The sequence below is a fragment of the Hyla sarda genome, chromosome 6 (assembly GCF_029499605.1).
Source record: "Hyla sarda isolate aHylSar1 chromosome 6, aHylSar1.hap1, whole genome shotgun sequence".
NCBI classification, from domain to species: domain Eukaryota; kingdom Metazoa; phylum Chordata; class Amphibia; order Anura; family Hylidae; genus Hyla; species Hyla sarda.
In genome coordinates this window covers 76,198,883-76,219,650 of record NC_079194.1, presented here as the reverse complement: position 1 = coordinate 76,219,650, position 20,768 = coordinate 76,198,883, and the positions used below count along the sequence as shown (strand labels likewise).

General features: G+C 42.8%; 1 protein-coding gene across 11 annotated transcripts in view; it reads right to left on the bottom strand.

The window, feature by feature from the left end:
* IQSEC1 (IQ motif and Sec7 domain ArfGEF 1) overlaps positions 1–20,768 on the bottom strand; it is an 830,222-nt gene that overhangs the window by 12,519 nt on the left and 796,935 nt on the right. For 8 of the 11 annotated variants that reach the window (XM_056524210.1, XM_056524198.1, XM_056524200.1 and 5 more), the window contains 2 exons: positions 7,495–7,668; positions 4,666–4,842 (listed from right to left, as the gene is read on the bottom strand). In XM_056524210.1, coding sequence (XP_056380185.1) covers positions 4,666–4,842; positions 7,495–7,668 — 351 coding nt within the window. Of the gene's footprint in view, positions 1–4,447; positions 4,486–4,665; positions 4,843–7,494; positions 7,669–20,768 lie in introns of those variants that run through there. The other 3 variants (XM_056524199.1, XM_056524207.1, XM_056524209.1) reach the window with 2 other exon arrangements.

Sequence of the window (20,768 nt, the reverse complement as noted above, 5' to 3'; positions counted from 1 at the left end):
TACAAATCTGTTTAACTTTCTGGAGCCAGTTGAAATGGAAAAAAAAAAATTGCTCTCCACCGGAGTACCCCTTAAAGTAAAAACACCCATTACATCAGCTACTTATAATTAGAAGCATAAGTTGGGTCCCAATAAAAACTCTGTAACAGGCCATACCTACTATCATTATAGGACTGGTGTTTGCTTATTTAAATGAGGGAACTCTGGGCCATCTCAGACCTTTCTGACTGTTTTGCTGCACAGTAGGACCCCTGGGTGCTTGACTACACAGGGAACTGCAGACACGACTATTAACTTTAATGGTGGTGGGTAGAATGGAGACAAAATTGAATTGTCCAGGAGTCCTGGACAAAGCCCCCTGGGCAAAACCCGTCGGAGGTGTGGTGAGTCACTGGGGAAGGGGGGGGGGGGGTGTCTCCATATACTTGCTATCATTTGGTCTCTGACCATTTTCTTGGTTTTCGGCTACCTTTATTTATTCTCTATTCCTCTAGGACACCATCCCTTTTTCTTTTGTACTTACATATATGTACTTATTGCTCTCTGTACACTTATTTGTATGATTGTAGTACTTACACATCACCATTTAGTCCTTGCACACATAGCTATCTTGGACTGTTATTGTCATTTTGGTATCTGGCCATGATTTATTATCATTGCTACATAGCCATTACTGTGTTTGGATCTGTACCCCTCCCCTTCCCCGGTCCCCACCTTTTTCTATGTCTATGCCTTATGCTTTTAACTTATTTTCGAACTATTTCTACAATAAAGAATATATATTTTAGAATATGGTCCTGTTTTTGAGTGGTCTTTAAGGTCAATAGGTTATGTAGCTTATAACAACAAAGCAAAACATCTATAGTGTAAGAATATTAGACATAATGCACAACCTCTTGTTAGTCTTTTGGTAAATATTACATCATGCTCCACACTATAAACAAGAGACCCCCCTTTCTATGGTGAGTACAGTTATTTAAGGTTGTGTATGAAGCAAAGCCTATTGCTTAATGACTGTTCACATTAGATGCATGCACTGCACTTCAGTAGTGTAAAGTAGAGAGACTTATATGTGTTTCATCACATTTTCATATATATTGAATGTGATCATGAGCAGCAAATGACACTGCATAAGAATGATAGATAATTGTACGCGCAAAGAGGCTCAGCAATACATTGTCAGCCTACAGTATGTCTGCCATGAGCAGCTGCCATAGGGGATTCTGAGGACTTGTTCATACTGCAAGCTGAGGAGGCAGAAAATTCCGCTTCAAAATCTGTGTGGATTTACATGCTGATTTTAATGCAGATTTTAAATCTCCTAGGGTTTATTAAAACCTGTGCAGAGGAAAAGTTGCCCATAGCAACCAATCAGATTGCCTCTTTCATTTTGCAGAGGCCTTGTTAAAAATGAAAGAAGCAATCTGATTGGTTTCTATGGGCAACTCAGCAACTCTTTCTCTGAACAGGTTATGATAAATCTCTACCCTAGTGATTTCAATGAAAGAATTAAATTCAATTTTTGAAAAAAAGAGCCCAAATTTATCAACGTGGTGTGGAATTTCCCATTTAAAGGGGTACTACGGTGAAAACCTTTTTTCTTTTAAATCAACTGGTGGCAGAAAGTTAAACATATTTGTAAATTACTTCTATTAAAAAAATCTTAATCCTTCCAGTACTTATTAGCTGCTGAATGCTACAGAGGAAATTCCTTTCTTTTTGGAACACTGATGACATCACGAGCACAGTGCTCTCAGATGACATCTCTGTCCATTTTAGCAACCATGCATAGCAGATGTATGCTAAGGGCAGCATGGTAGCTTAGTGGTTAGCACTGCTGCCTTGCAGTGCTGGGGCCTTGGGTTCAAATCCCACTAAGGACAACAATAAATAAAGCGTTATTATTATCATAATAACCTCAGCAGAGAGAACTGTGGTCGTGATGTCATCAGAGAGCATTCCAAAAAGAAAATAATTTCCTCTGTAGAATTCAGCAGCTAATAAGTACAGGAAGGACTAAGATTTTTTAATAGAAGTAATTTACAAATATGTTTAACTTTCTGCCACCAGTTGATTTAAAAGAAAAAAGGTTTTCACCGGAGTACCCCTTTAAGTCAACAGAAGATGGCTTTTTGTGCAGAACCATATTGAAGTGAAAATCAGCATCTAAAGTCAGCACAGATATTAAGAGTGTAAATGTGCCTCAAACCAACCTTCATTAAAAGCTTGTTGGTCTCCAGGTAAAATAAATTCATTAATGGGTAACTCTCATTAAAACTAATTTTTGCTATTGCACCTCTTATGGTAAATAAAAAATATTTCTAATATACTTTGTTTAAAAAAATGAAGTTTTCTATGTTTTATTTGTGCTTAAAAAAGATCAAGAGCACATTTTCTCCCATCTCATACACAGACGTGGGACCGAAGCCCAAACACAAGAAGTGCAGCCTAGAGTGCTGAGAGGGGGGGGGGGGGGGTGTCCAGCCTCATCCAATCATAGCTCCTCTCACACTTTACTGCCATATGCTGTTGGTTGGACACACCCCTCAGCACTCCAGGCTGCACTTCTTGTGTTTGGGCTTCGGTCCCACGTCTGTGTATGAGTTGGGGGAAAATGTGCTCTTGATCTTTTTTAAGCACAAATAAAACATAGAAAACTTCATTTTTTTAAACAAAGTATATCAGAAATATTTTTAATTTACCATAAGGAGTGCAATAGCAAAAGTTAGTTTTAATGAGAGTTACCATTTAACTAATCAGTCAATTTAATTAAGTAAAGCAAACATTACAAATGCCAACTATATAAGGGAATTGAAATTAAGTTTGCGGAATTAATGTTTAAAGTATCTTCATACAGAAGTACATTCTGCATAACATGGAAGAACTGGCTGAGTGGTTATATTTAAAATATGTGCGAGTCTATGTGAATGTAGGGGGATTAACAGGTACAGATCGTAGATTTTATTAGATAAATCATGTTTAGTCACTACTAGATTTAGTGAAAAGTTAACAAGATGCTATAGGAGGATGAGAAGTAAGTATGTGGGTATTTAAGGGGCTACATAATTCACAGGCCATCAATTGCTTAGTCCAGGAAAACTCCTTTAAGTTATCATTGAAAACTTGTATGGTAAATTTGACCAAAAAGGAAATAGAAATAAAGTGCTATGGGTGAAAGGGATGGGGGATTAATGATAATAAATAGTATTATGCTTGTGGGCTTGCACAATACTGATTCAAAATGTGGTATTGTAAAAGAGTATTGAGTAATGGTAGAAGATATTGAACCTCACTAAAAGATATATAGGGGTATTGGCTTGTAAGCAACTAGTTTAGGTGGAAAGGAGTTACACAACACATGGCATAGAAAGAAGGGGAATGTATAGTAGTTACCATATACTGTATGGTATACTACAAATTAGACTTTATATTACTAGACATATTTTGTATTACTTTCTGGAAATACTCCCTCGTACAGTCTCTTTTTACTCTTGGATTACATTAATTCTGAATGGATGGGTGACCATGTATGATACAGGTACAATTGTACAAAACAGTGCAAGAGAAGTATTCTGTGATGATAGGTAAGAGGTGATGCTGGAATTGGTGGGACTATGGTGAAGTAAACAAGTGATATGAGTCACGGAAGGAAAAGCCATCGTAAAATGGCATTTGGTTAAATGGAGACAAAATAACTGAAGAGTGATGTGGTGAGTATGGTGAGGTGGGGAAAATGATATACAATAAAATTATTGTGGTTGCAAAATCACGGCTTGGAAGATAAATGAGTATTCCCTCTATAAAGCCTCAAAAATAAAGCACACATTAGCCTCTACATGACAGAGTCTATTGCTTAAGAACCCGGTACAAGGTACTTTCCAGCCCACACGGTCAAGGTAAGACACAAGGCTTATCATCTAAGTAAAATACTCAGGACTGTTCAGGCTATTGTATTACAAATTGCACCAATAATACTAATAGGATTTTGGGGATTTTCACATTTATAGCTCTGTGTGCAATGCTGTATCTATTTAGGTTAAGTAGTGTTCAGGCATTGTGTACCATAAAGACACTGTATATTACAGTGATATCCTGGCGATAGGCCTAACCCAACACTTTATTAAGGAGAACTCTATGAACACAATAGTAATGCTTATAATAAATAGTGGTCCAGTTTTCATCAGTCTTGTGTTAACAGACCCTGAGGATAAGTAGCTCAATGTCAGTCTGCTGCATTAAGGATAGGTTAAGATGTAATACCAAAAGACATAGAATAATCAGGCCAATATCTATTACAGCATTGCAAGGCAAAAGTAAATTTAGACGGGCTTCACTCCATTTCATTCATCTAATGTAATGCACGGGTACACAGAAGCACAGGATACACATGAAGCAATCATTACATGGACCTGGGTCTGTCTGCTTCTAAATCTACAAGATCCACTTACGCTTTCCACTGTCTTCACTTCAAGTATACATAGTAATCTATAATAGTTCATTTTCAAAACAAGTAGGCAAAAAAAAAAAGGAAAACAGCAAATAAACCAAATAAATATCCATATACGGGTTACGGCTGTATACAGCACAAAGTATGGTATATTTAGATTGAATATACATATTTGTGTATATTAAGCTCATAACCAGGTATATTTGAATGGTTCTTACCTGCTTCTGACAAATCTCGAAGAGAGCTGCTGAGAGCGCTGCGTTTGAGTCCTTCTCCTGTGGCGTAGCTATCATCTAGACAGGTCCTGTTCAGTGTGCCATTACCAGACTCTTTCTTCAAACTGGAGCATTGAGACATACTAGGACGCACCACTCCCTTCTGCTTCTCTAGCTCCGCTGAAGCAAAGAGAATGAGTATATAGGAAAAATGAGACGCATTATCAGCTCACAGAAATCCAATAAAGAAGAAACCAGAAGCATTTGAGTCTCTGAATTTCATTGACAGGAACCAATCACTAGGACACACTACAGTAGATTAGGGCATGGATAGATTTCTATCATTAAACTTTCAAATATGGATGATAAAATACATATCAACTACAGATGCATCTGTATTTTAATCTTTCTCCATAGACTTAGATAGGTGTATTCCATCGACAAAAGGGATCAAAGTAGCACATGCTTCATTTGAAAATATGTGCCTATTTTATACAGTGCTCCCTCAACTTACAATGGCCTCAACATACAATGATCTTTTCTGAACCATTGTAAGTTGAAACCAGACTCAACATACAATACTACAGACAGTTTAGATCTGCATAACCTGTCAATGGCTGGAAGAACCGACCAATCAGAATGGACATTCACTGGTAAAACCCCTGTATTACTGAAGCGTATGCACTGACTGGTGTCTTCGACAGTACAGGGAGGTACTACAGGTTCTGTACACTTTACCTGTGCCAGGGTTATCTGCTCCTTTGGACACCAGGTGAAGGCGGCTCCATGTTACTTTTTTAGGACATTGCGTGTTCTGTACAGGACCTGTCCTCTACGTAGACCAGTGTTTCCCAACTAGGGTGCCTCCAGCTGTTGCAAAACTACAATTCCCAGCATGCCCGGACAGCCGAAGGCTGTTCGGGCATGCTGGAAGTTGTAGTTTGGCAACAGCTGGAGGCACCCTAGTTGGGAAACACTGACATAGACAGTTATTTACAGCTCCCAGCAGATCTTTCTTACTTTTATATGTAAGGATTTGCTTTATCTACCGTATATTAGTTATCTACTTATTTTTCTTTAATTCTCACTTTTTCCTATTTTTGGATGACATTTGGCTTCAGAACCAATTACCAGGTTTCCATAGAGTTCTGGTCTCAACATACAATGGTTTCAACATACAATGGTCGTCCTGGAACCAACTAATATTGTAATTTAAGGGACTACTGTATAGCCATATGAATGGCCTTATAGATTAAATATGAGCAGCACTTTGCACGATAGTCCTATTTCAAATTGACATTTGGTGCCTAAAAGCCAAAACAGGGTCTCCCTGCTACCTGTCTGCATTATTAAATGGAGCTTTCTGCTCTTTCCCCTATAGTAGCTGTCGCCAACATAATGCTATTTTAAGGCGCTGGGTATGGTTCTGGAGACAGCTGCTATAGAGACGAAGCCAGAAGCTACATCTCATAATGTAGACAGGGCGCGGAATTTGAAATACATTTTAATTTGAAAACTGACTGTCTATTGTGCACAGTGCTGCACACTATTCATTTTTCAAAGAATCTATGAAACCATTAGAGGTAGCCTTTAAAGGGGTTATTCAGGAAAAAACTTTTTTTTAAATATCAACTGGCTCCAGAAAGTTAAACAGATTTGTAAATTACTTCTATTAAAAAATCTTAATCCTTTCAGTACTTATGAGCTTCTGAAGTTAAGGTTGTTCTTTTCTGTCTAAGTGCTCTCTGATGACATGTGTCTCGGGAAACGCTAAGTTTAGAAGAGGTTTGCTATGGGGATTTGCTTCTAAACTGGGCGTTTCCCGAGACAAGTGTCATCAAAGAGCACTTAGACAGAAAAGAACAACTCAAATTCAGAAGCTCATAAGTACTGAAAGGATTAAGTTTTTCTAATAGAAGTAATTTACAAATCTGTTTAACTTTCTGGAGCCAGTTGATATAAAAAAAAAAGTTTTTTTTCCTGGATAACCCCTTTAAGTCTTATTATTAGTCTTTTAAATAATAGTTAATAGCTTTAAAGGGGTACTCCGCTGCTCAGTGTTTGGAACAAACTGTTCCGAACGCTGGAGCGGGCGACGGGAGCTCGTGATGTCATAGCCCCGCCCCCTCATGGCGTCCCGCCCCAACCTCTCAATGCAAGTCTATGGGAGGGGGCGTGACGGCCGTCACGCCCCCTCCCATAGACTTGCATTGAGAGGGTGGGGCGGGACGCCATGAGGGGGCGGGGCTGTGACATCACGAGCTCTCGGCTCCAGCTTTCGGAACAGCTTGTTCCAAAGGCTGAGCAGCGGAGTACCCCTTTAATAGAACCAGTTAAATGACATTATAGAGCAGTGTTCCCAACCAGGGGGCAACTAAGGCTGTGCCTTAGTTTCCCCAGGGATGTCATAGCATTACAGAATCCTATCACCGGTAGCGACTATGAGACAGGATCTCTTGCTCATGTCTTTAATAGACTTTTCCATCTTAATATTCAGTGTGGCTGTCAGCTCCGGTTAAGGACCTCTGTTATAGTGCAACAGATCTACTAATACAACCCCGTCATACTGAATAAAGTGTTTCAATGAGTATGACAGTTCCCATGCTGATTGAATTCAATTTACTATACGTCATTCACACTGCGCAGAAAATTGGCCAATGTTGAATGAACCTAAAACAATATAAAATGTTCTCTTCCCGGGGATGGTGAGCTTATTTTCTATAGTATTAAAACTGAAGTGGAGTGGTGAAATTCACTCTAAGGAGTGTGATCCTTATTTCAGTATGATGATCTTTTCCACAAATAAAACTGTATTGTATCTATCGTATATACCTTTGTACTTACACTCTATTCTGTATTTTTCCATTTCTTGAACTTCTGCAATGGATTCTCTCAAGTCATCTGTGAACTTCTTGCGATCTTGAGGATTTGGTGCATTGAAGTTTATGAGTACTTTAATGTCTGCGCCTGGAATTGCTGATGTGAGTCGGATACCATTTGGATAGTCTAAAATGAACAGAGGGTAACAGTCAATGAAGGAATTCAGGATTACAGCGTGCAGTCGACTTTGGCGTCATGACTGTAATGTAATATCCGTCAAGCGGAACAACAGTCGAAGGAGAAAACTACCAATACATTACCAATTTTGCAAGGCTTTAAAGGGGTACTCAGCCTCTAGACATCTTATCCCCTATCCAAACGATAGGGGATAAAATGTCAGATAAGATGTCAGATCGCCGGGGTCCCACAGCTGTCACGCCCCCTCCCATAGACTTGCATTGAGGGGCGGGGTGTGACGTCACACGGGGGGCGGAGTCGTGACGTCCTGGTGGTCGAGATGGACTCAGCCTGAGGACCTCCAGCGGTTCAAGATGCCGCTACAGGTGGGTGCTGCATGGTAGATCCCCAGCAGCGGGACCCCGGCGATCTGACATCTTATCCCCTATCCTTTGCATAGGGGATGAGATGTCTAAGGGCGGAGTACCCCTTTAACCCAAACATGATATTTAATTAATCAGTATTCATAAATACACACACTAATTTGTTTTTATATATCCCGATTCTAAGCCAAGACTGGTAAAGTTCAAGTGTAAAAAAAGGGAATAGTAGATGTAGTACAGCTGCACATATTGCATATTTTTGGCCTTTTTCTTCCCCTTTCATGTTTTCCAGATTATCTTACCAATTGTGCCATGTGCCCTAGATACCCATAGGCTCCCCCACCTCTATCACAACATACAATCTCACACTCACAGGGAGAAACACTGCGGTTGCAGCATCCTCCTCCCCTGGTTTTCCTTTTCCTATCACCGTTTTACACTTGAGGGCATTTCTGGGGATGGTTAGTCGTTCCGGCTGTCCATCTTCACCGAGAGGCCCTCTTTTCCGCTCCGGGCCGGCCCCGGACTAGTGATGTTGCCTTGGCGACGACGCACAGGGACGTTCATGCGCAGGGACGTCCCTGTGCGTCATCGTCAAGGCAACGTCACTAGTCCGGGGCCAGCCCGGAGCGGAGTAGAGGGCCTCCCGATGCAAATGGACAGCCCGGAACGACTAACCATCCCCACCGGACGGTCCCTGCAGCATAGATGGCCCGGACCAGCTCACCCTTCCTTCCTACTGAGGGGAGGTGAGTAGAAAACTAAAGGGGGGGTCTGGATGATGACGAAGGCTGCAGTGGTCTTCAACCTGCAGACCTCCAGATGTTTCAAAACCACAAGTCCCAGCATGCCCGGACAGCCGATGGCTGTCCGGGCATGCTGGGAGTTGTAGTTTTGCAACATCTGTAGGTCCGCAGGTTGAAGACCACTGAGAAGGGATTGACAGGCAGAGAGTTCACTCGAGTATAAGCCGAGGGGGGCGTTTTCAGCACGAAAAATCGTGCTGAAAAACTCGGCTTATACTGGAGTATATACGGTACTTTGTCATTTAAAGGGGTACTCTGGTGGAAAACTTTTTTTTTAATGAACTGGTGCCAGAAAGTTAAACAGATTTGTAAATTACTTCTATTAAAAAATCTTAATCCTTTCAGTACTTTTAGCAGCTGTATGCTACAGAGGAAAATCTTTATTTATCAATTTCTTTTTTGTCTTGTCCACAGTGCTCTCTGCTGACACCTGATGCCCGTATCAGGAACTGTCCAGAGCAGGAGAAAATCCCCATAGCAAACCTATGCTACTCTGGACAGTCCCTGACATGGACAGTGGTGTCAGCAAAGAGCACTGTGGACAACACAAAAAAAAGAAATTCAAATAGTAAAGAATTTCCTCTGTAGCATACAGCTGCAAAAAAGTACTGAAAGGATTAAGTTTTTTTTTAATAGAAGTAATTTACAAATCTGTTTAACTTTCTTTAAGACACATTTGTAGTCTTGCAGTAATAGCACTTTAAATAATGTTTGCCCGAATGTCTAACGGATATGAGAAATAAGCGCGGGCTCCATATTCTATACACCGCCTGTTTTCTGGAGTGATTACAGCTGACAGATCCGAGAAACTGAAGACAGAAGAAATGAATCTGCCTGGCGTAATTCATGAAGATTCTGGAGAGTCGGCAGCTGATGGCATCTGCTTTTTATTTTTAGGTATACAAGGTAACAGTTTCCCTTCAAGCATAAGAAATGTTATTTCTGCACACATTAGTGTTACTTTATAGCACAATATTAATTCCTGGTTGACGATCATATATTATCCCATGCCCATAAATCTGTCATATGTGCCCAAGGGGTAGCAGATGTCGTATAATGATGGCTTACAATATCATCTATAACTTTAGGATCCCAAAAGAGAGATCTGTCGAGAGGGAGAAAAACATTTAATATTCTCCTGAGATAACTGCCAGCAAGATATACCGTATTTTTCGCCGTATAAGACGCACTTTTTCTTCCCCAAAACTGGGGGGGAAAAGTCGGTGCGTCTTATACGGCGAATACACCCCTATCGCGGCGGTCCCTGCGGCCATCAACGGCTGGGACCCGCGGCTAATACAGGACATCACCGATCGCGGTGATGCCCTGTATTAACCCTTCAGACGCAGCGATCAAAGCTGACCGCCATGTCTGAAGGGAAAGTGACACTAACCCGGCTGTTCAGTCGGGCTGTTCGGGACCGCCGCGATTTCACCGCCGCGGTCCCGAACAGCCCGACTGAATAGCCGGGTTAGTGCTTACAGGACACCGAGAGGGACCTTACCTGCCTCCTCGGTGTCTTCTCCGTTCAGGGATCCCCTGTATGGCCGGCGCTCTCCTTCCTCGTCATCACGTCGTCGCGTACGTGCGTCGGCATGCGTAATGACGTGATGACGGGGACGGAGAGCGAGGATACCCGGCCGGCAGCAGAGACGTTCCGGACACGGCGACAGCGATGGAGCGACATCCAGGGCAGCGGTGATGGGTCCGGAGCGGCGGGGACACGTGAGTATTACCTCCTATGCAGTGGTCTTCAATCTGCGGACCTCCAGATGTTGCAAAACTACAACTCCCAGCATGCCCGGACAGCCAACGGCTGTCCGGGCATGCTGGGAGTTGTAGTTTTGCAACATCTGGAGGTCCGCAGGTTGAAGACCACTATTGGGTTAAAAACCTTTATTTTTTTTGATTTTGCACCTATAAATTGGGTGCGTCTTATACGCCGGTGCGTCCTATAGCGCGAAAAATACGGTAATTCTCTATATGAAATACCAAGGAGGCTGCAGAACAAACCAGTTATTTCTTTCGCAGCACAAGGTCATGGGCAGTATATAGCGGCCGTCCTAATATGTTGTGGGTTATGAGCGTAGACAGGAACGTATACAGGGATGTAAATAAATATTGTGACAGGCTATTAATCACAATCACATACTAAACACCAGGCTCAGTATATGGAAGGCTGCGGTCACAACAATACCATCACCTAGTACACAGTCCCCTGCCAGGACGCTTCAACATTTGCAGCCTAATGGACTCCTCAAATACTCTGCGCCGCAGTGACCTTCTGTAGCTTTTGTGAATAATGCAATTTAAGACTTGTGTAAATTGACACTTACAGAACAATTTACAGCTTTCACGTATGTATTCTTACGAATTCATCTCATTCTCTATCACCCCTGCTTTACATGCCAGGTATGACCGAACGGTTGCCTGGTAACTGCATCACTACAAATTAAGGACAGGCACACAATGGCGATTCTGGCCAGATATTTCAGCTGCAAAATAACAATTATCTGTGGTGGCAAACACAATCTCTACAAAGTCAAGTCTGATAGTTACAGAATCCTTCTGGATATAACTTAGAAGCCTTAAAGGGGTACTCCGCCCCTAGACATCTTATCCCCTATTCAAAGGATAGGGGATATGATGTCAGATCATCACGGTGCCGCTGCTGGGGATCCCCGCTATCATTACTGCACAGAGCGAGTTCGCTCTGCACGTAATGACGGGCGATACAGGGGACGGAGCATCGTTACGTCACGGCTCCGCCCCTCGTGACGTCATGGCCCGCCCCTTTCAATACAAGTCTATGGGAGGGGGCGTGGCGGTCCTCACGCCTCCTGCCATAGACTTGCATTAAGGGGACGGGCCGTGATGTCACAAGGGGCGGAGACATGACGTTACGCGGCTCCATCCCCTGTATCGCCCGTCATTACGCACAGAGCGAACTCGCTCTGTGCAGTAATGATAGCGGGGATCCCCAGCAGCGGCACCGCGGCGACCTAAAATCTTATCCCCTATCCTTTGGATAGGGAATAAGATATCTAGGGGTGGAGTACCCCTTTAAAGGGGTACTCCTCTGCTCAGCGTTTTGAACAAACAGTTCTGAACACTGGAGCCGGGAGCTTGTGACGTGTGACGTGCAGAACAAAATGTAAATGCACCCTCGTCTATGTGCAGCAACTATCTGAAAATTCTCTTTTCTCATTGGTGGTATAGGAGCCAATCAGAGAAGGCAGAGCTGCAGGAGACAGGAGCTTGAACCAATAGGGTGACAGGAGGCGTGTCTCAGACACCCACTGGAGGAGATACTCAAAACCTACTGTAATTTCTGTTCCAGCAATATTAATCACACCTTTTTATTTTTCTCCTCACATTTTCAAAGGTCTCTTTTGCTGCTTTGAAAATATGAGAGTTCCTTTTCATGCCACTTTTGTTTCTTCTCGCGCCAAAATTGCCAAATTTGGTGCCAATTTTTTTTGTTGCCGCCATATTGGATTCTTTTTTGCGCCAAAATTGCAGAGTTTGGTGCCAAAATCAGCAATTTTTGTGGCAAAATTGCATATGTTGGCACCAAATTTTACATCCAAGAAAATTCTGGGGAAAGCATCTCACGTAATATTCCATGATTACTAGTGCCCAGACAAGCGATAACTGTATAAATAAAAATTTCTAGGGCTTAAATGTGAGTGCAGGTGCAGTGTCCATGAAAAAAAAAATTATATATATATATACAGTGGTCCCTCAACATACGATGGTAATCCATTCCAAATGGACCTTCGTTTATTGAAACCATCGTATGTTGAGGGATCCGTGCAATGTAAAATATAGGACAGTGGTCTACAACCTGTGGGTGTCCCAGACGCTCCGGCATGGCCTCTGCTTCCCCGGCATCCTCGCTCTCCATCACCGCCATCACGTCGCTACGCACGCCGCTCCTATTGGATGACAGGACGGTGTGCGCAGCGACGTGATGACGACGATGGAGAGCGCTGACGATGCAGGGGATCCCGAAGAGGACACGCCGGAGCCCCGAGGACAGGTAAGTTATCGTCAGCGGACCACACGGGGCACCGGAAAACGGCTATCCGGCGGCAGCTGAAGCAGTCTGCGCTGCGGGATAGCCATTTATGCGATGGCCCCGACATACAAAAGTATCGTATGTTGATGCTGCCTTCAACATGCGATGGCCTCTGAGAGGCCATCGTATGTTGAAATGATTGTATGTCTGGGCCATGGTAGGTCGGGGGGGTTACTGTATATATTATTTTTTAATAACATTTTCCTATAATAATTATTTCTTTTTTAATAATTGATTAAATAACACATTTTCCCAAAAAACTAAACAAAAGAAAACGAAAACCCACAATTTCTGTGATTTCTACACAAGCAAAAAGCTGGTGTGAAATTTTTTATGTAAAATGGACTCTCGTCCCTTTGAAAATATCAGGTAATTTACATAGCCATGTCCACTTTTGCAAAACTGGTGTGACTAGTGTAAACCTTGGGTAATTCTCATGTAAAACACTTTAAATATCTGGTGAACCGTGAAATTTTTGATGTGATGAGTTTTGAATATGACCCCCACTGTATCACAGCTCTGCCCTAATGAAGTTGAGCAGAAAAGCAGAAAATAAGCAGCAGGTGATCAACCCCTGTAGGCACTGACTTACATTAAATGGCCAGTTATTTTGAAAAAGCTTAGTACTTCCTCAGGCGCACAGCCTCACCTGAGGTTTTTCCAGGCATACTGACCCAATCTGGAGTTAAAAAGGTTTTCCCATGAAGCAAAGAGGGTCACTCAGCACACATTTCTATGTGTTTTTTTTTTAACCCCTTAAAGGGGTACTCTGGTGGAAAACTTTTTTTTAATCAACTGGTGCCAGAAAGTTAAACAGATTTGTAAATTACTTCTATTAAAAAAATCTTAATCCTTCCAGTACTTATTAGCTGCTGAATACTACAGAGGAAATTATTTTCTTTTTGGAGCACAGTGCTCTCTGCAGACATCACGAGCACAGTGCTCTCTGCTGACATCAAAATATGCAGTTTTGAAGTTTGGTATTTTTTTTTAACGTAAACGCCATTGACCATGTGTTTTAACTAACATTATATTTATAGTTCAGACATTTGCGGGCGCGGCGATACCACATATGTTTATTTTTATTATGTTTATATATTTTTTATGGAAATTGGGAAAAGGTGGGTGATTCAAACTTTTAATATTGAAGGGGTTAATGGGTGTTTTTTTAAACTAATTATTAAGCTTTTTTTCAGGGGACTTTTAGGAGGAATCAGTAGATTCCTCATACAGATCAATTTAGTTCCATAGAACTACATTGATTTGTGTGCTCAGCACTCGATTGATAAAGCATGGTTCAGCCAGGCTCTATCAATAACAAAGCCGGGACCTACCTCCACAGTGGATCTGTTAACCCCCCCCCCCCCCCCCCCCACCAGCACACAGGGACCACCAGGGACTGGTTAAAGGTCCCTTTAGATGAGCACCGATCTAAAGGGTTAATAGCCGGCCACATGTCAGTTATTAACGGAAGCCCCCAGCTACAAGAATCAGCTGAGGGCCGGCCAGTATGGTGCGGGCTCGAGTCAGGAGACCACGCGATACACCACTTGCCATTGCAGGACGAGCCGGCTCGTCCTTAGAAGGCAACCGGTTAAATAAACAAACCTACATCACTGTTCACTATTCTTCTCCCCATGGATCTGATCACTTCCTGGTTTCCTCTCTAGACTGTGCTATACAACATCATAAATTTTTCCCACTATCCCCCTTGCTTGCATACACAATAGAGACTAATGAGCAATATGTAGTTGAACTAAGCATGCCGATCGTCTAGGTGGAGGTTGGACAACAGGACAAAACAAAGGGGGATTAGTAGATATATACACTGCTCAAAAAAATAAAGGAAACACTAAGATAACACATACTAGATCTGAATGAATGAACTCATCGTATGAAATAATCTTTGCATAGTTTAATGTGCTGACATCAAAATCACACAAAAACAACATGATGTGTCCCAGATGTGCTCAATCGGATTAAGGTTTGGGGAACAGGCGGGCCAGTCCATAGCATCAATGCCTTCCTCTTGCAGGAACTGCTGACACACTCCAGCCACATGAGGTCTAGCATTGTCTTGCATTAGGAGGAACCCAGGGCCAACCGCACCAGCATATGGTCTCAGAAGGGGTCTGAGGTTCTCATCTCGGTACCTAAAGGCAGCCAGGCTACCTCTGGCAAGCACATGGAGGGCTGTGCGGCCCCCCAAGAAATGCCACCCCACACCATTACTGACCCACCGCCAAACCAGTCATGCTGGGGGATGTTGCAGGCAGCAGAATGTTCTCCACAGCGTCCTTTCATCTGTGAAGAGCACAGGGCTCCAGTGGCGAATTTGCCAATCATGGTGTTCTCTGGCAAATGCCAAACATCCTGCATGGTGTTGGGCTGTAAGCCGAACCCCCACCTGTGGATGTCGGGCCCTCATACCACCCTCATGGAGTCTGTTTCTGACCTTTTGAGTGGACACATGCACATTTGTGGCCTGCTGGAGGTCATTTTGCTGCTCTCTGGCAGTGCTCCTCCTTGCACAAAGGCGGAGGTAGCTGCTGGGTTGTTGCCCTCCTATGGTCTCCTCCACGTCTTCTGATGTACTGGCCTGTCTCCTGGTAGCGCCTCCATGCTCTGGACACTATGCTGACAGATACAGCAAACCTTCTTGGCACAGCTCGCAGCTCTCATTGATGTGCCATCCTGGATGAGCTGTAGTACCTGAGCCACTTGTGTGGGTTGTATACTCTGTCTCATGCTACCTCTAGAATGAAAGCATCGCCAAGTGACCAAAACATCACCAGGAAGCATAGAAACTTAGAAGTGGTCTGTTGTCACCACCTGAAGAACCACTCCTTTAATGGGGGTGTCTTGCTAATTGCCTATAATTTCCACCTATTGTCTGAAAATGATTGTCAGTCAGTGTTGTTTCCTGAGTGGACAGTGTGATTTCACAGAAGTGTGATTGACTTGGAGTTACATTGTGTTGTTTAAGTGTTACCTTTATTTTTTTTGAGCAGTATATATCTTAAACAAGACAAATTGCACTATTTATGACCTACCGTATATAACTGCTATCTAGTATAAGATCCCAACTTACAGATACATTAGACTACGGGCCCATTCACCCTACCTATTCTCCAAGTGGAATTCTCCTGTGGAGAATGTGATGTAGTAGCCTTCCTTTGTTCTCAGTGGGATTCTGCTGCACCATTCACACTACAGAATTTCCATTGCGGACATTCTGCAATGGAAATTCCGGATCCCAAACTCCACCGAAGGTTGAATATCTTATTTTATCAGAATCTGCTGTAAAATGCATTGCCATCTATGGAGATGGCACATTCTGAGCAGACCTAGCACCGGCTTGTTCTGCACCCGCTACCTGCTATGGTGTCTCTGCCCCAAACATCTCCTGGCAGATTCCACAGTGTGAATAGGTCCATATTCTTGGTGAATCTGGGTAGACATTTTACCTTTCTTTTAATGATCAATTTTTAACCATTATTATTAATATTTATTAATATTAGATTATTTAGTTATTTTATCTGCTGTAAAATCCATTTATTCCATAGCTGCAACAAGGGCCCTATGACATGCTCTGTATTATTTATTTTATTAAATAAATAATGTGAACTTTACCATTATGGGTCACATTATAGATTCAATAGAACCTTAAAAATTATCATATAATTCTATTCACACATCCCCTGGCTACCTAGAGGACAGCTTCTTGTCTAGATTGCGAATATATTTAATTTCCCAGAATGCATCAGTTTATACCTATTTATATTCATGGTAAAACCTCTTTAACCCCTTAAGGACCAGGCCATTTTATACCTTAAGGACCGGAGCATTTTTTGCAATTCTGACCACTGTCACTTTAAACATTAATAACTCTGGAATGCTTTTAGTTATCATTCTGATTCCGAGATAGTTTTTTCGTGACATATTCTACTTTAACTTAGTGGTAAAATTTTATGGTAACTTGCATCCTTTCTTGGTGAAAAATCCCAAAATTTGATGAAAAAAATGAAAATTTTGCATTTTTCTAACTTTGAAGCTCTCTGCTTGTAAGGAAAATGGATATTCAAAATATATTTTTTTTGGGTTCACATATACAATATGTCTACTTTATGTTTGCATCATAAAATTTATGAGTTTTTACTTTTGGAAGACACCATAGGGCTTCAAAGTTCAGTAGCAATTTTGAAATTTTTCACAAAATTTTCAAACTCACTATTTTTCAGGGACCAGTTCAGTTTTGAAGTGGATTTGAAGGGTCTTCATATTAGAAATACCCCATAAAACACCCCATTATGAAAACTACACCCCCTAAAGTATTCAAAAAAACATTCAGTAAGTGTATTAACCCTTTAGGTGTTTCACAGGAATAGCAGCAAAGTGAAGGAGAAAATTCAAAATCTTCATTTTTTACACTCGCATGTTCTTGTAGACCCAATTTTTGAATTTTTGCAAGGGATAAAAAGGAAAAAATGTTTACTTGTATTTGAAACCCAATTTCTCTCGAGTAAGCACATACCTCATATGTCTATGTTAATTGTTCGGCGGGCGCAGTAGAGGGCTCAGAAGGGAAGGAGCGACAAATGGTTTTTGGGGGGCATGCCGCATTTAGGAAGCCCCTATGGTGCCAGGACAGCAAAAAAAAAACACATGGCATACCATTTTGGAAACTAGACCCCTCAGGGAACGTAACAAGGGGTAAAGTGAACCTTAATACCCTACAGGTGATTCACGACTTTTGCATATGTAAAAAAAATATATATTTTTTTTACCTAAAATGCTTGGTTTCCCAAAAATTTTACATTTTTAAAAAGGGTAATAGCAGAAAATACCCCCCAAAATTTGAAGCCCAATTTCTCCCGATACAGAAAACACCCCATATGGGGGTGAAAAGTGCTCTGCTGGCGCACTACAGGTCTCAGAAGAGAAGGAGTCACATTTGGCTTTTTGAAAGCAAATTTTGCTCTGGGGGCATGCAGCATTTAGGAAGCCCCTATGGTGCCAGAACAGCAAAAAAAAAACACATGGCATACCATTTTGGAAACTAGACCCCTCGGGGAACGTAACAAGGGGTAACGTGAACCTTAATGCCCTACAGGTGTTTCACGACTTTTGCATATGTAAAAAAAAAAAATTATTTTTTACCTAAAATGCTTGTTTTCCCAAAATGTTTACATTTTTAAAAAGGGTAATAGCGGAAAATACCCCCCAAAATTTGAAGCCCAATTTCTCCCGATTCAGAAAACACCCCATATGGGGGTGAAAAGTGCTCTGCTGGCGCACTACAGGTCTCAGAAGAGAAGGAGTAACATTTGGCTTTTTGAAAGCAAATTTTGCTCTGGGGGCATGCCGCATTTAGGAAGCCCCTATGGTGCCAGAACAGCAAAAAAAAAACACATGGCATACCATTTTGGAAACTAGACCCCTCTGGGAACGTAACAAGGGGTAATGTGAACCTTAATACCCTACAGGTGTTTCACGACTTTTGCATATGTAAAAAAATATATATTTTTTTTACCTAAAATGCTTGGTTTCCCAAAATTTTTACAATTTTAAAAAGGGTAATAGCAGAAAATACCCCCCAAAATTTGAAGCCCAATTTCTCCCGATTCAGAAAACACCCCATATGGGTGTGAAAAGTGCTCTGCTGGCGCACTACAGGTCTCAGAAGAGAAGGAGTCACATTTGGCTTTTTGAAAGCGAATTTTGCTCTGGGGGCATGCCGCATTTAGGAAGCCCCTATGGTGCCAGGACAGCAAAAAAAAACACATGGCATACCATTTTGGAAACCAGACCCCTCGGGGAACGTAACAAGGGGTAATGTGAACCTTAATACCCTACAGGTGTTTCACGACTTTTGCATATGTAAAAAAATATATATTTTTTTTACCTAAAATGCTTGTTTTCCCAAAAATTTTACATTTTTTAAAAGGGTAATAGCAGAAAATACCCCCCAAAATTTGAAGCCCAATTTCTCCCGAGTACGGCGATACCCCATATGTGGCCCTAAACTGTTGCCTTGAAATACGACAGGGCTCCAAAGTGAGAGCGCCATGCGCATTTGAGGCCTAAATTAGGGACTTGCATAGGGGTGGACATAGGGGTATTCTACACCAGTGATTCCCAAACAGGGGGCCTCCAGCTGTTGTAAAACTCCCAGCATGCCTGGACAGTCAACGGCTATCTGGCAATACTGGGAGTAGTTGTTTTGCAACAGCTGGAGGCTCCGTTTTGGAAACAGTGGCGTACCAGACGTTTTTCATTTTTATTGGGGAGGGGGGTTGTATAGGGGTATGTGTATATGTAGTGTTTTTTACTTTTTATTTTATGTTAGTGTAGTGTAGTGTTTTTAGGGTACAGTCGCACGGGCGGGGGTTCACAGTAGTTTCTCGCTGGCAGTTTGAGCTACGGCAGAAAATTTGACGCAGCTCAAACTTGCAGCCGGATACTTACTGTAATCCTCCGCCCATGTGAGTGTACCCTGTACGTTCACATTGGGGGGGGGGGGGGGGGGGGGGGAACATCCAGCTGTTGCAAAACTACAACTCCCAGCATGTACAGTCTATCAGTGCATGCTGGGAGTTGTAGTTTTGCAACCGCTGGAGGCTCCGTTCTGGAAACAGTGGCGTACCAGATGTTTTTTATTTTTATTGGGGAGGGGGGCTGTGTAGGGGTATGTGTATATGTAGTGTTTTTTACTTTTTATTTTATTTTGTGTTAGTGTAGTGTAGTGTTTTTAGGGTACAGTCACACGGGCGGGGGGTTCACAGTAGTTTCTCGCTGGCAGTATGAGCTGCGGCAGAAATTTTGCCGCACCTCAAACTTGCAGCCGGATACTAACTGTAATCCTCCGCCCATGTGAGTGTACCCTGTACGTTCACATTGGGGGGGGGGAACATCCAGCTGTTGCAAAACTACAACTCCCAGCATGTACGGTCTATCAGTGCATGCTGGGAGTTGTAGTTTTGCAACAGCTGGAGGCACACTGGTTGTGAAACACCGAGTTTGGTAACAAACTCAGTGTTTTGCAACCAGTGTGCCTTCAGCTGTTGCAAAAGCTACAACCCCCAGCATGTACGGACAGCGGAAGGGCATGCTGGGTGTTGTAGTTATGCAACAGCTGGAGGCATACTACTTTGGCTGGGGATGCTGGGGATTGTAGTTATGCAACAGCTGGAGATACACTGGTTTACTACTTAACTCAGTGTGCCTTCAGCTGTTGCAAAACTACAACTCTCAGCAGTCACCGACAGCCAACGGGCATGCTGGGAGTTGTAGTTATGCAACCACCAGATGCACCACTACAACTCCCAGCATGCACTTTAGCTGATTGTGCAAGCTGGGAGTTGTAGTTACACAACAGCTGAAGGTACACTTTTCCATAGAAAGAATGTGCCTCCAGCTGTTGCAAAACTACAAGTCCCAGCATGCCCATAAGGGCATGCTGGGAGTTGTGGTGGTCTGCCTCCTGCTGTTGCATAACTACAGCTCCCAGCATGCCCTTTTTGCATGCTGGGAGCTGTTGCTAAGCAACAGCAGGAGGCTGTCACTCACCTCCAACGATCCTCGCTTCACCAGGTCAGTCCCTCGTCGTCTCCGCCGCGGCCGTCGCTCCTGGGGCCCCGATCCCAACAGGGGCGCCGGGGATCGGGGTCCCCAGCACCGGGGGTCGTCTTCCCGCACCCGCTCACGTCCTCCGGAAGAGGGGCGGAGCGGGTTGCGGGAGTGACACCCGCAGCAGGCGCCCTGATTGGTCGGCCGGTAATCCGGCCGACGAATCAGGGCGATCGTGAGGTGGCACCAGTGCCACCTCACCCCTGCTGG